Raw genomic sequence first — 16,548 nt, forward strand, 5'->3', positions numbered from 1 at the left:
AAGAAAATCAAGGTTGTTGGTGAAAATCCAAATTTTAAATTGAAAATCCCGGATATAAGAAACAAAAAAAAAATTAAGGGGATGATTAAAAAGAAAAAAATGAAAAGAAGAAAAGAGAAGATGGGAGGAGGGATGAGAACTAGGCTCAATCCATGATTTCTTTTCCATGGTAGGGTCCACCTTGTGTTTAGAGGAGGAATGAAGCACGTATGCATGCATGCCTCACTCTCTCTTCTTGATATCCATCCCATAACCCCATGTTCATTCATCCATATGCATCTTCATCTTCTTTCATGGTGGAACCTGGGGAGAGAAGGTCTTTTAAAAAAAATCATCATACACATTGAGGCATGAGGGCTCTTGCATTCTTCTTTCTCTTTTCTTATCTCCAACTTCTTTCTCTGGCTCTCTCTTCTTGATCTCCAAAACTTTCTCTCTGACACCAGAAACAAGCTCTTTAGATCCTCCGAAAAAACCTCGCCACCATTCCGGAAGGCCAGTTTGCTTTAAAGAATGCCCTCACACCATTCCTAACTTAGTGCGGCCTTTGGTAAGAGCCTTAGAAGCTTGCATGCGATCCTCATTATCAATATTGTGGGTGGTGTGCAAGCTTGCCATCGAAGTTGGGCTGGCCACCAAACTGCCATTCTTTTCATCTCCAAGTGCAAGCTCACCACAGCCATTCAATGAAGAAGATGAAGATTGTAGGAGAAGGTTCACCGAAGAATTACCGATGATGAGGTTCTGGTTTAGTCCGCCAAAGTTCGCTAATAAGGTATTGAGATTCATCTCCATAACAGAAACATACATTCTACACTATAAGAGATTTTTTTTTTTTAGAAAAAAAATGCAAGTTAATCCTAAAACCATGGAACATGCAAGTTAATTCTAAAGCCATGCATGCATGAACACTGATAGGTCTCTCTTGTTCCTGAGTTTTTTTCTTTACAAATCGTATGCCATATTCCTTGAATGTATATGCATGCATGCATGATCACTGCAACTCTTCTCAAAGCAAGCAAGCATGCCCTTAATATATTGCATGCAATTATGCTCTCCTATGCGTGTTCTCTCTCTCTGTGTGTGTCTGTGTGAACGCCATCACGAAAAAGTGAAAGAAAGCTAAGGATGAGAAGGAGGACAGCGTAGTGGTGACGATATATGGCTTATGCCGCTATCACCACACTAGCAAAACCCAAGAAGCCTCATCACTAGTTCTCTTCTCCGATTTCAAATCCCGATCTTCATCCCAAGACATTGAGAAGATCAATGGCGGGAAACAACATTCGATTATAAGAAAAATACTTTCCGGGAATCGATGTTTTGTCATTCATTAAAACCCTCGTCACAGCCTGTCGATGAAGTTTTTCGTCAAATTTACTTGTCGAAATTTTGGTGTTTCCTCATAAAAAAAATAAAAAAATAAAAAAGACTGATTGCTTCACCCATGGCAAGCAAGATAATGTTCATAACTCGAGCATGAATCTCGAGGCATCCCTTAAGAGGTTAGTCAAGTGCCTCTCTGGATTCAAAGTAGATGTTCTTATAGAATTCCATCAAAAAAATATGCATACATATACATGTTCTGGATGCATCCATGCAAGATGACTGGATTTTATTTTTTACAAAACAAAAATCCTCACAACCCATGCTTTATAATTCATTCATTACCATGCCCATTAGTGGGACCCACCCTTTGGATTGTTTTATGAATCGTGTACTCCTTAATTAAATGAGTAATGAATTGTATACCATGGTAGCATGCTTTTATGTATTACATGCCAGCATGCTTTCTCAATCAAAACCTCTACCTCATGCCTTGGCCTTTACATTTTCTTCTAGTTAGTTTTGAACTTTTAACATACTAAGTTCAAACGTGCTTTGGCTAGTATTTGGGTTCAGTTACAAAATTTGGTGAAAAAATAGATTTGTAGAAAAATCAAGCTTTGTTGCAAAATCTATGGAGAAATATAAAAAAATGAAATATTTGAGGACACATATGCAAAATTGTGAAAATGTGTGAAAATATTATAGCTTGAGGGTTTAACTGCAAAAGCCATGGAAAATATGAAAATGTGAAAGTTTTGGGGGTTTACTTGCAAAACTTGATGAAATGTGAAAAAAAAAAAAAGAAAAGTTAGAGGGTCTATATGCAAAAAAAAATTAGCAAAGATGAGGGGTATTTTGGTAATTTCACAAGACCCCCTATAAGCGTGAGGTCCAATGCATGGTGACTGCTCTCTTCTAGGGGGCCTCTCCATTTCCTCTTGACAGTCATGGAAGTGGATGGGTTATTGAAGACTCTTAAAAAACTTTCTTGAAGCTAGCTATGATGTCTAATGCATAGTGACTGCTCTCCTTGAGAGGACTTCTCCATTGCCTCTTGACAGTCACACAAGCTAAAAGACTTAAAGCTCAAAGCATTGGAGAATCAAGATGTAAAAAAAAAATCAAAATAAAAAAAAGGTCAAATGAATGATGATTGAACTCAGTAGTCTCAAGACATAAGAAGTTAAGACTCAACGAGTTTCACATGTCAAGACATAATATATATATATATATATATCAAATGATTCGACGAATGAACTTAGCAGTCTCAAGACATAAGAAGTCAAGACTCAAAGAGTTTCGCAAGTTAAAACCTAAAAAAATCAAATAAATCGACAAATGAATTCAGCAGCCTCTAGACACAAAAAAGTTAAGACTTAAAAAAGTTTAACAAGTCAAGACATGAAGAAGAAAAAAATCAAATAAACCGACTACTAAACTCAGCAGTCTCAAGACATCAGAAATCGAAAAACTTAAAGAGTTTCACAAGTCAAGACCTGGAAGAAATTTTTAAAAAAAAAAATCAATGCTTTCTTCCATTAGAGAATCTATGACTTAAAATCCAAAATCAAATCCAAGATGCAAACTTAAAATGTCCAAGACTCAAGTTTCAAACAAATCAACAAATGAGCTCAACAACCTCAAGACTAAAGCGTTGAAGAGTTCACAAGTTGCAAAAAGTTTCACAAGCATAAAAGCCGAAGCTTTTCAAAAGTAAAAAAAAAAATCATTCAAGCTCGTGATTCAGAGAGAATCCACAAATTAAAATCCAAATCAAATGTTGAAGATACCAATGAGCTCAACAACCTCAAAGCTAAAGTGTTGAAGAGTTCACAAGTTACAAAAAGTTTCACAAGCATGAAAGCCGAAGCTCATGAAAAGTCAAATCATGTTTGCGATTCATTAATGCAGAGAATCTACAACTTGAAATCCAAATCAAATTCAAGATGTAAGTTTCAAATGTTCAAGATACAAGTTTCAAATGAATCAACAAATAAGTTCAACAAATTCAAGGCTAAAGAGTTGAAGAGTTCACAAGTCACAAAAGTTTCAAAAGCCTAAAAAGCGAAGCTCGTGAAAGTCAAATTAAGTTTGTGATTCATCAACATAAAAAATCCATAACTTGAAATCAAATCAAAGTCAAAGATGCAAAATAAAATGCCCAAGATGCAAGTTCAAAGTCCAAGACACAAGTTTCAAACAAATCAACAAATGAGCTCAACATTCTTAAGGCTAAAGCGTTAAAGAGTTTAAAAGTTGCAAAAATGTTTCACAAGCATGAAAGCCAAAACTTATGGAAAACAAATCATGTAAAATCAAGTTGATGATTCCTCAGCATAGAGAATGCACAGCTCAACGTCCCAATCAAATCCAATATGCAAAATCAAATGTCCAAGATCCAAACTGAAAATATCCAAGACTCAAGTTTCAAACAAATCAACAAATGAGCTCAACAATCTCAAGGATAAAGCGTTGAAGAGTTCACAAATTGTAAAAAAACTTCATAAGCATGAAAGCCAAAGCTTATGAAAAGTCAAATCAAGTTCCAATCAAATCCAATATGCAAATTTCAAGCTCAACAACTTCAAATGTTAAGAGGTTGAAAAGTTCACAAGTTGCAAAAAATAAAAAATAAAAAAATAAAAAAAATAAACTTCACAAACATGAAAGCCTAAGTTTATGAAAGGTCAAATCAAAGTCCAAGATGCAAATTTAAATATCCAAAACACACATTCACAAGTTTTCTAAATCATGTTGAAGATGCATATTTCAACCGTTGACGAATACCATATGTCAACAGGAGTCAAAGAGCACTTTTCGGCGAAATAGTCCGAAGGAGATAAAACGCTACAATCACTGTTGCATGAAGAAGATCAAATTTCAAACCTCTTGTACTCTCAATGGAATTTATGAATTCATATTTATTGAAATAAATAAAATTGATTATCACATCTTATTTCTTTGATCACACTTATTTCTTAATCAGAGGATCCTGTGACAATATCCAGGGTAATTAACATTAGGAGCTTGCCTTAATGGAAATCATGAACCCACAATCCCTTGAAGTCTCCAAAATATTAAAATTTGATTTGTAATCCGTCATTTTTAACCAGTCGACCCTAATCAAATAACTGGGTAAGAATAAAGAAGCCCACAATATATATGGTAAAATAAATCCCATATAAATATGTTTTAAATCTAACATTGTTGTACATTAATTTGGGGTTGATTAGTTATGATTTCAGCCACCATTTAGTTAGTCATTAAAAATATTTATCCAATTCAAATATATTGAATATTACAATGTGACATTATATACAAAAACAGAGTTACTGGAAAGTGAATTAAATGGTACTCTCACAAAAGGCAAAGGAAAACAGAATAAAAAACAATAATTACACAAACCTCAAAGGCAAAGCACTTGTAAAATGTGGTTAAGTACTGCAAACCTCTTCTTGAATTAAATCTTATCTCCAAACTCAACCTAACAGGTCTGATTTAACAATTGACACATATAAAAGAATAAACCAAGAAGGGGAAAACTACTTCACCAATGAATAAACAATGTAAAAGATTGGATTCCTGGCTATTGACAGATTAAGCCTAGAGTTCTCACATTCAAGACTTGCTACTAAATTGTTTAAGCCTCAAAGACATCATCCGCTTATGTGAAGGCCCCGATTTCTGCAAAGGACCTTCATTTTTTTTCTGATATTCTTCTTCGAGCTCATCCAAGCGCTTCGATACCTGTTTAAAGAAAGAATAAATAAATAAATAAATTCTCAGTCATATGAATTTATGCAGAGGACTTTTCTTCAAGGCATAATACAAGATTTTGTACTGACTACTGAAAAGAATGACGTTTGACAATTGCTATCAGAAGAAAATGTGGATAAAAATGAAGATGACACGGTTTCAATTCACTTCCATTCAAAAAGAATTGAGACTTTTGGGTTGGGTAATATGTTGATCAGCTTCTACTCATGAAAGTATTATGAAATGGAAACCCTATTTGGGCAAAACATTATGAAGATCGCAGGGATTGTTTCAATCTGTAGTACTAAACAGCCAGCACCTCCAGGAAATGGTTTACGTTCAGCTTGTAGATGTTAAAAATGGTTCTTAAAAGATAAGAATAAAAATATCTTAAACAATCATCAAGTTTATTAAATCACAATAGATTTTAACAATGTATTTTCTTTCTCATTCAAGCAAGTGTAACAGAAATCCAAATGTTGACATATGAACACTAGAAAATACCTAATGTGTCGGAAATGTCCTGCAAAAGATCATCAAATTTATGTAGTGTCAGCTGTGAAAAATAAGCCTAAGCAAATAGGAACATGACAAATTAAGTTAGAGTGTCTGTCTTTCTATTTCATACTATCCACCCAATTTATTTGGGTTATTTATGCAAGACCAAAAACACCAGTTCTAAAATTGGTCTGACATGAAAGAAGCTGGCACTTCTATCTAATGGAATACCATGTGTGTTCCTTGTTTTACACCTGAATTTCAACCTTGCAAGTGTTATTATTAGCTTTAATATAATTTATTCAAAACTATAATATTGTGATTATACTGTTGGATTAGTCCATTAAGGAAAGAATTTTGAGCATTGGGAAGAGATGAAGTCGTCCACAAAGAAAGGAGGTATAAAGTGACCAAAACGCAATACATAGTGTTTTCCTTGGTGGTTGTGAAATCAGCATTTGACAATTCAGACATTACTGATGAATCTGAGGCATGGGTACAAATAAAAAAAGGATGGGTGAACAATGGGGGAAAACAAGAAGAGAAAGAGAAAAAGAAAAAGAAACTGCCATATTCAGTTGGAGTATATGCATAAAGCCACCATAATAGGTTAAAAAATCAGTTTGGCTTCTAAAGTTGACAGAGTTAAAACTTTAAGTTATTTTATAGTTTACCATAAAATATTAACATCTACATGTAGAAATGCAAAAGAGAGACAGTTGCTTGATGGGTCTTATTTGGACGAGAGACAGAATGGTTTACCAGCATAGTCAGATAACTCAATGATCAGAAAGCAGAAAACAATATCACTGGTGCAATGAGAAAGTCTAAAAGCAACATACTGTGTTCATGAACTTGGAGCAGCTCAGAAAAAATAAAAACCAGATGGTAGTGGACACTGAAAAGCAGCATATAATTAGGAACCAAAAGAAGTGCAAGGCATTCTTGAAGGAAGCAATTTGTTTGACAGAAACAAAGATGCCACTTAAACGAAAAACATGGTCCTTGGACATGGCAAAATCTTGAAATTAAGATATGGGCAGACAAAGACATCCACGAGTAAATGCACACACATATAGTAATATTTTTTGGTGACTATCACAAATTTTAAATTTAATATGATGATTAACTACAGAAATTCAATTAATTGAGAAAACTGATTTCAAGAAACCATAGCTGCATTTCAGGTTTCTATTTCTGGCCACAAATTCTATTTTTCACCAAATTTCTAGCTACCACAATCCAAAAGTTTAACCTAAACATTAAATTGTTAAACCTATGACTATTATGGTAAAGATAGGGCTTATTGTAAGGCCTATTGGTGTAAAAAAAAAAGGGCGCAAGATTTTCATCTTACACGAAAAAAATTATTAGGCTATTCTTTGAACTAGTATCCTTCTATGGAGACAGCTGCAATAAATATTTTATGGAGATAGTGAGTTCTTCTAGAGTTTGTTATTTACAGAAGTTGCTCCAAGGGTTCTTCTCAAACCGGGGCTCTTTTGATTTTGGAAATTGGAGAGTTTTCAACATGAATAAAATTTAATTAAGAAAGAATTAAGAGAAACATCTAGCATGAATTCTTTATTATTCTTATTAATTCCATCCATTCAGATGTTTAATCTAGCATGATCTCTTCTTTTGTTATTGCCCACCTTTTTTTAAAAATAATAATAAAAAGAAAAGGGGAAATTGTTTATTAGTCCTTGTAATTTTTCAAATTTCCACTGCAGTCCCTCTGACATTTCAATTTTCTTTGAAGTCCCTCTTTTCTCGGTTTACTTATTTCTCAATTCTTGTATCACTTTATTTTATTTAAAAATCCAATTTTGCCAAGCTTAAGAAATGTACTTCCCGTTTATTAAGTATATTTTTTATTTAACATTGTGTGTTTATGTGTACCTACATCAATTTTTATTTAATATATAACGTTTCTATTTAATATTTGTTTTTGATATTTAATATCTCAGTTTATTGTTTATTATTTTGTGTTTCCGTTTCAAATCGCTGAAAGGCCTTTTTAACAAAAATACTGAAAAGTAAGTTGTCAAAGGATGTCTAAAAAAAGGAAGGACTTTTTGAGGATATGAAATAGTCCAAGGATTTTTTGATCAAGTGAGGAAAGTTAGAGGGATGATATAAACAATTTTCTCTAAAATAAACAAACCAATCTAATGTCTAACGTTGACATGGCGCAACAATTTGGCTCAATCTAGATGATAGTTCTGAGGTATTGCAAATGGCTTCTAAGTTATGATGACCATATGGGAATGCTACATTAATTAAAATAAAACAAAAAAGTAGAGGCACTTGAATTGCAAGAAAATAAATAACCGAAAGTGTAAATGTACATTATCCCAGTTCTAAGCTTTATGCATTCCAACTCATTTAGGATCAATAGGAAAGCTTGTTAAATCTATTACCAGTTAAAATGACTAAGAAAAAGTAGCACTGATTGTAACCTAAATAATACATAGGTTGTACCAAACAAAGATTGCCTTCAATTGTGCATTCAAATACAGAAATAGTCAAGTCTAAACTATTTTTATATGTAAACCCTATGTGCAATATGAAGACTAAATTTCTTCATCCAACAAAACAAGGAGATCAAATTGAATGTTAAACATATATTTACCGCTATCACAAAAAAAAAGGGTAAAATATTTGTTACGGATATGAGAGCATATAAAGCAGAGAATAACCTTGATTGAGAAAGCCAGAGGTAATAAAGTATCTGGATTCATTGCCTCTTCAGGAAAATTCTTCAGAGCATGTATAAGTTTCTCAAAAGGCAATTTTATCTGATAAGAGGGAAAGTTGCTGACCATTAATCTCTTCGAACAAAAGGTAAATGGCAAATTTTGGAATTCACTACTCACCAAGTCATCATGGCAGAACCTGATTAACGCAAGCCCAATTTGGAAGACAATCTTAACACCCTACAAGAACTAGTAAAGTTCAGTTAAAGTATACATATATATATATAAAGACATTAAATGTCAAATTTAAAGTTTATTAGCCTCTAGCCTAGTTGAAACTCTACTCAAGATATAGTTAATAATTCATTAAGCAGAATAAGACACACTAACAGCAACTCAGTAAATTTCATGGGCTAATATTAGTTTAGTTTTATATAAATGGAATTTATTCCATAAATTTTCCCAGGCAATAGGTTTTGATTCTCAAATATTTGACTAATCAGTGCTGTTTTGAGGGTTGAATGCCAATTCCTTTTTTATATTTGATATAAGCAATAACAAGCAGAGTCCAAATATATCCACCTCGTGCTTCCTAGGTTTTCTATTCTCTGACAAATGCGTGCCAACATTTTCATGCCTTCAAGCAAAAGAAATACAAAGTATAATATTGGGGAAAAAATGTTTGTAAGCCTCATTAGAAATCAATTCTCAACCAGAATAATGCTAATGTCTACAACTATCTCTTTTAATCATGATGAAAGAACTATTTTAGGAAAAATCAACTGTTGCAAATATGCAATCCACTTTATGTGGCTAACATCACCAAGCTGACCAAGCTAGCAACCTCAGACTTCCTCATCAAGAGAAGCTTAGCCTTCACCACAGAGGAACCCTTGCATCCACACAGCAAGGAGATGTCATAAAAGACCCAAGACCACACTTAGGCCTACTTATATAGCTGGCCACCCCATTGGCCCATCTTTCTTTTTTTCCCTTCTAAGTTCTAACTTTTGTACCATATCTATGTATTAACCAACTATCTTAATGAAATCATGGTTTATTCACTTTTATCACAAAAACACACACACACACTCATATAGGGCACATTCAACCATATATATGAGGTGAACCCCACAAAGGCAAACCCAAAACATATTATTATGAAAGCAAATATTCCTATCAAACTAGACAACTTGAAAAGATTGAGGGCCCGTTTGATAGGCGCGATTTCAAAGAACAGGACAAGGCAACTTCTATTGTTATGTGTTTGATTTACAAATAGGGCCGAAGTACAGCACAAACTACCCAATCGGTACAGCACAACTTCTTAATTTTTTTTAAACTGCCAAAACCACGGTACAAAAATTTCGGCGAAGTACAGGACAACTAATGACAAAATTGCCCCTATTTAAAATTAAAATTTACACTACTCATTACAAAAGTGATAACATGATTTATTTATTTATTTATTTATCTATTTATTTATCTATCAATTTATTTGTTTTTTAGGATTAAGATATTAATGAAAGTTTGTTTGTTTTGAATTAAATATTTTTAAAATTATATTGATTTTTTAATTTGTTGTTATGTTGTTAGGCACGTAAAATTTGATAAGATTTTTGTAAAATACTATTGTATATTTTTTATTATAAAACAAATATAGAATAGTAAAAAGGTATTATTGCAATTTATTATTTTGTGTTCCATACTTATGCAAATCAAACATTAATCAGCACAAATTTTTGTACTGTTTGATGAAAATCAAACATAGAACAACACAAGCACTTGTGTTGTACTCTAACTGCTTGTACTGTACTGATTGTGCTGTTCTCCTTAACAAATCAAACGGACCCTGAATATATTATAGACCAAGATTATACACATTTGATGTTGGTCATATAGAGGAAGCTCAGTCCTAAGCACAAAATATGCCCAAAGTCAGATGGAATTGCACATATTGAAAAAGGAATCTCTATTGTTGTAGTAGAAATAACATGATACTCAAAAGTAAATTATTAATGTTAATTTAAGGTTCAATATAAAAAATTAGTACTATAGGGAAGTTAGAAAAACAATTGAATCATAGAAACAATTCATTATTAAAATGCAAGTTGAAATTCATAAAGTGCATACAAGAGTAATGCCTCAGTGGTTTGCCAAGGAAAAAAATAAGAATAAAGAGCTCATACATGGGAAATATCTTATTTAACAACTTACACTTGTTGCTTTTGATGGTCATTTTAGGCATAACCCTTGAGAGTTTTCACATATGCAGTTACAGTATCAAGTGTAAATTTATATTTTCTCAATTTAAGCCCAAAAAGCCTGCATTAGATATCTCTAACTATGCTAGCCATGTAAAGTTGGTATGAGTGAAATATCTATTTACCTGAAAATTAAAGGAAAAGATGTGACCACTAACCTCGTAGAGAAAAACATCCCATATTCGAAGAGCCAAAGGGAAAGGAAATGAGTAAGAGAAAACAGTTATAAACCATTGGCTTGCATACATGCTTGGGTTGATCATCTCTTGAGAAAAATGCTCCCCTAACTTGGGCATATATTCTTTCACCAATTGTTCAAATTGAAACAGGTATTGCTGTACAAGTGGAAGACCTGCCTGCCCCACAAACATGCATAAGAAAGAAACATAAATTTTCAATTAATATATCAAATGAAAGGAAACTAACTAGAATATATACTACTATATTGGCTTCAAAAACTAATGATTTTTATTCGACAAGGTGATTTTGTTTTCAATAATCAGATAAAATAATTCAAGAGTCTTTCAATTTTTATAAAATAAAGGATGCAATATTCAGAATATAATTCCAAATATGAACTTGGAACAAAGAATAAGAAAGTTTCTATAATTTAAAAACTATGATATTTTATTTCTTTCATAATCCATAACATACGCTTGGAAAAATGGTAATCCCATGAAATGATAAAATGGCACCTAAACTAACTCTCAGATAAAGAGGACTGAGGTACCCAAATTACACCCATAATAACCATACTGTCTCCTCCCTCATGTAGAGAAAGGAACCAGCATACTGTGAAATCAAGATGGAATTAAAAATTTTTCAAAAATTAAGAATGTCAATCATCATTGAAACTGAGTATTATTGACATTGCCCCCCAACCAACACACACACACACACAACATTGGCAATCAATTCGTGCTGGAAAAAGAAGAAAAACTTTTATTAACTTATTTTTCTATATTAAAAGAACCAACTGCACTCGAGTGATAACTGGTAAGAGGAAGTTTCAAATATACTTAAATTAACTCAAGTAAAACTTGAAACATAAACAGGAAGCAAGACCATGATCCTAGCAAATATTCACGATGAAATAGGATGTTTAAAAGAAATCTAAAGATGAAACTATATGATAGGAACACTAGAAGTAAACCATCAGATTACATACTAGGATAATTAAAACACAATGTGAGAATGCAACATCCCATAGCTTTTCAAAAAATCAACTTCAAGAAGAGGTGAGGATAAAGATTGAGTAGCCATTCTATATATCATAAGTCAATAAGGATAGTCCTTTTATTTACAGGGATTGCCTAGTTTTCTCTAACAACCAAATCCATATGTGGAATGGTCATCCAAAAGAATTAATAACCTTCACATGGGTTTTAGTTTACCAACATTAAAATTAGCCCACTGACTCAAAACTTTACGAATACAAAGTATATCACATCTATTACACCATAGATAAATATTACAACTAATAATAAAGCATGCAAAGAAGTACAAAATTACATCTAAATGATTAGCAATACCTGGTATAACCCTTCCATTGGTGCATGAACAGCACCCTTCAGTAAAGCAACCAATAACCAGAATGCATCTTCTTCACTCATATAAAGAAGCAAGAGGCCAGCAATAAAGCCCATGCCCTGCAGCTCACAAAGGCGAAACAAATGATACATATAATAAATTAATAATCACTGCACTGAAGTGGTTGCTTGTCAAAAGCAAATTGAGAAGACTAGAGAATTCATCAGGGGCTGATTCAACCTGAACATAACCAACATCCCTGTCATATACAGAGTATGCCTTCAGAACATTATAAAGTGACCTTTGACCTGGTCCATGTCTCTGCTGAAAGAAAACATGTGAAGGGAATGTTCGGGATATGTCTCGAATTATGTCCAATTCTGATGCAGATGTCTCATATAACACAAGTTGCTGCAAGTAAATGATAATGAGACTCTATGAGAATTCAACCAAACTAAGTGGAAAGTTAAGCAAGATCAAGGGTAGATGGTAAAAGAGAAAGATGCAAAAGAAGAAACATGTGTGCATAAGCAAAATCAAAGTCAAAATGAATTTCAATGGACATGTCCAATCCAATTTATTGGGCTTAAGGTAAAAAACCTGCCACTACAAGAAAAGGTATATCCTCCGAAGTACATGCATCGTTATATGTTTGCAGTGCTTTTTCCTTCCTTGCACCAATTCTTATAAAACTAACCATTCTTGGGAAGTTTCTCATGGTTTATATATATAAAAAAAGAAAGAAAGAACTGAATTGCTCTCCATACTCTTATATACTATCTTATACCCTCAACTCGATTATTCTGTACAATTACAATAGTGCATTTTCTTGTTTTTTGGTAAAGATTTTTAAATCTATTTCTTAATTAACGTGTGTGTTTAGATCCTACCAGTTTGTTAAAATTTCAACCTATAGCAAATGATTTTTGAAAACACACCTTTTCATTCATCAGGTCCCTCAAAATGCACCTCAAATATCAACTAGCTTGCATGCCTTATATATGTCATATTGGTTGAAAGTGAAAAGGAGAAATTGTTTATATTTATATATGTAAGAATAAAAGGCATCAGTTCAATAATTATAACTAGCAAATTGGCGCAAACTTTACCATTTTATGAATAATAAGAAGATTTCCAAAGTCTTAATAAAAAGGTCCAACCCCCAACTCTTTCCCGTAATTCTACAACTACTAAAATAGGCAACTTAAGTTTAGCTGTTGACATCCTAATGCACTACAATAATTTCTACGTATCAATAGGCAAAGGTCAACATGGATGGCTTTGGCATATTTAGGAGTGGTGATGCAAATCAAATTTTAACAAATGCCTATCAGTATTAGTAAATCTGTATTGGAAGCATGCAAGATCTTTGCAGACATAGCAGGACCACAAAGCATTCCTCAGTCAATTTGAAGGCAAATTTTGGAAGTCAAACCATCTTCATAACTAGACATTTTCCTCAACATTCACTAGTGTTATAGTATTGATTTAAATGATGCTTGCATTTTTGATAATTGCTACATTTCTTTTCAAATCGTTGGCCTCCTTTCCAGTAATTTTTTTCCCTCCTCTTCAAGCATGCTAAATTCTGTTTTCAAATTAAATAAAACAACTTCAATCACAAACATTTTATGCATGTCAAAGCTAGACTTACATAAAGAGTGTTAAATGCACATGTAATGGAAATCAATAATAGTACAAATATTATCTATGATTTAATCTGTAAATAGAAAATCAATATAGCATTTTATATTTTTATGTCATAAAGACTAAAGGAGTGCTAAACCTGCACCTATTTCACAAAAAAGAAAAAAAACAAAAAACAAAAGGAAATACCTCATAAACCTCAGGATTCATTAGCAACAGATCTCGACTTCCAGAAATCAGCTGCCACACAAGGCCTCTCAAGCAATCAGGAATTCCTTTCCGTATACGCCTCTTGACAACATGAGGCTTCCTTCTAACGTAATGCTTCCAATCGCTCCCACCAACACCAATCATTTTCCTCCATTTTTTTACCCTCCTTTCCTCCCTAAAAGAAATCACTACCTTAGTTTGAAAAAGGAACAGCGGCAAGAACACAACCAGATTTGCATAACAGTGTCCCAGACAAGTAAGTTACACCAACAACCAGATTCTATCCCAAAAGTTAGACAGCAACACCATAAAAGAAATACAACTACTTAAAGCAAAAAAGATACATGAAGAACAATTTTCCATCAATCATGATATTCAAAATTATTCTTCAAACTAGGGATGGCATCTTTCTTTCACATGAGAATTTCCATCAGAACTAAGACCTTTCATATGAACAATTATCACTTTCTGAGTAATGAATATCGGTATCTAAATCTTTAAGAAAAGGACATGTTCATGGTGAAGAAAGATAAATCACAAGCAATAAGCAAATACAGCAGAAAATTTATACTCAAACGGAGGAGTATAAGAGGTAACTATATACACAACAAAGTGTGAATGGTTACAAATATCATTAAACACATCATATGCTCTTAAACAATGAAAATCAATGGTTAAAAGAAAAAAACCAAGGCTTGCTATTAACCTCTAATTTATTTCAACAAAAACAATAAATAACAACAATAATACAAAAAACCAGATCTGAAAATGCAACCAATACCTCTCATGTTCATTTGCAGGCCTGCTCTTAAAGCCTTCAGGAGAATTAGTCTGATCTTGCTTCACAAAGCCAAATCTGTCTACCAATCTAGGTGGGGGTGGAGCATTTGGATCTGGCTCAAATTCATCACTTGCTTTCCTTATATCCATTAAAATTCCTCCCACAACTCATTGCTCAAAAAGAACCCAAATGGATGGCAACTCAACTCATCTTCCTAACTATCTGCCATTAATGACCATCGAAATCACAACCAATGTATTTGAAAGCTCTAACTCAGAATCAAATCAATAGAATACACCAAAAAAAAACTCAAAAAATCAGAATTAAAGCCCAAAAAAACTATAAAAAAAAACCTACTGTGAAAAATTATGTGGCAAAGGATCAATAACACCTCGAATTCAACAAGGAAACAACTGAGAAATGGGATTTTTGCAGGAATATGAATTCAAATTCGATTAATTTGAAGAAATATTACCATCTCACAGCGATTCAGAAAGCGAGTGCTTTTAGGGATTGGGATCTTCTAGGGCGGATAATCGACCAGCCGGCAACGGTCTCGTGATAGTGGGAGATAGGGGGGGATGCTAGCCTGGGTAGTGTTTTGACCATTATATGCTTTAAGGAAATTATTTGTATTACTAAATAATAATAATAATAATAATAATAATATAATTGGGTGTTTTTGCATGGTAATCCCTGACATGTTAATTTATTGTGATTATACCCTTTCATGTTGTAGATATTCCATTCTGTCAGGATTCCTTCCTGTCACCAACATGATAAAATACTAGAAATACTTTTTTTTATTGATAATTTATATTTTATTGCTTTCGGTTGAAGAATTTTTAATGTGGAGGAATAAATTGGGATGAATTATTTTGTTTTAGATTATTCTGGTTTTTGCTCAAAGCAAATATATGAAATAAAATTAAATTTATTTATGGAATTTATTTAATTAAATGATGTAATTATTAATTAATACTAAAATATATCATTAGTTATTAATCAAGTTCAATCAATATTTTAAAACCAATCAAATTTAATTTTAAAAATTAAGCCACAACAACAATAGTAAAACACTTGTCTCTCATGGAGAACGTCAAAAGTTCAATTCTTTCCCAATGCATGGTTGAGTTATAATAATAAAAATTTGTGTATTTGAAATAGATTATCCACACCATTAACAAAAGTAATTCTAAAAAAAAATTATATCACATAACTTACCCTATTTTAGGCTTTGTAGTTAAAAAATGCATTAGCAATATAGAAATTCATTAGTAACATAATAATCAAACTCATCATTTCAAAGAATATTTTGTTTATGTTTGTTTTTTTTTTTTATTTCTTTAATATGAAGCATGTGATTTGATTTACAACCACTACTTTTGGAGACACTAGCTTTAGAATATTTTAAAAAAAATGATAATTTAAGCTTTTTATATATTTTCATATGTTGCCTTAAACAGCAAATTTTCATCAAGAACTTGAATGTTGTTATGAGCAAAGGACTTTATTCACCTTTTTGATGATCTTATTAGAACACAAAGTATGCATAAGACTACAACGAAAACTTATAATAGCTTTAGGAAACATTTATGATAATTTCTAGAGGTTCACTATTATGTTTTTTTTATATAACTAAAGAAATTATAGTTATTCATAAAAATAAAACATCAAGATCACAAAAATACACAAAAAGATAAAGTACATCTAAGCATGGATCAAAAAGCAACAAGAGGCTTGTGACCAAACTTATTGAGATGATGGATGTATTAATACTACAAAAAAAAAATGTTATTTGCGACACATATATTTAGGACACATAAATGTGTCA

The 16,548-nt window shown here is 32.4% G+C and overlaps 1 protein-coding gene across 2 annotated transcripts; it reads right to left on the reverse strand.

The window, feature by feature from the left end:
- Nucleotides 1-4,694: 4,694 nt before the first annotated feature.
- Nucleotides 4,695-15,308, reverse strand: LOC120252878 (EVI5-like protein). 2 transcript variants are annotated; one of them, XM_039261085.1, is made up of 9 exons: nucleotides 15,190-15,308; nucleotides 14,715-14,932; nucleotides 13,913-14,108; nucleotides 12,317-12,487; nucleotides 12,079-12,195; nucleotides 10,705-10,902; nucleotides 8,463-8,522; nucleotides 8,286-8,384; nucleotides 4,695-5,076 (listed from the first exon to the last, which is right to left on the reverse strand). In XM_039261085.1, exons 2-9 carry the CDS (start codon nucleotides 14,861-14,863, stop codon nucleotides 4,948-4,950), a joined length of 1,119 nt encoding a protein of 372 aa, XP_039117019.1. In that variant the 5' UTR covers nucleotides 14,864-14,932; nucleotides 15,190-15,308; the 3' UTR covers nucleotides 4,695-4,947. The 2 variants fall into 2 exon arrangements, with proteins under 2 accessions (XP_039117019.1, XP_039117012.1); XM_039261078.1 differs by having other exon boundaries at nucleotides 14,715-14,936.
- Between the last annotated feature and the right edge of the window lie 1,240 nt (nucleotides 15,309-16,548).

This window comes from Dioscorea cayenensis, chromosome 3 (assembly GCF_009730915.1).
Source record: "Dioscorea cayenensis subsp. rotundata cultivar TDr96_F1 chromosome 3, TDr96_F1_v2_PseudoChromosome.rev07_lg8_w22 25.fasta, whole genome shotgun sequence".
NCBI lineage: Eukaryota > Viridiplantae > Streptophyta > Magnoliopsida > Dioscoreales > Dioscoreaceae > Dioscorea > Dioscorea cayenensis.

What these genes read in the sequence shown, in the direction of transcription:
- LOC120252878 (XM_039261085.1), bottom strand. Translation starts at nt 14,863, where the DNA reads ATGGATATAAGGAAAGCAAGTGATGAATTTGAGCCAGATCCAAATGCT. An exon ending in TGAATCCTGAGGTTTATGAG is followed by an intron (nt 12,488 to 13,912) that starts GTATTTCCTTTT and finishes ATTTACTTGCAG; the next exon opens with CAACTTGTGTTATATGAGAC. An exon ending in CAATGGAAGGGTTATACCAG is followed by an intron (nt 10,903 to 12,078) that starts GTATTGCTAATC and finishes TTTGTGGGGCAG; the next exon opens with GCAGGTCTTCCACTTGTACA.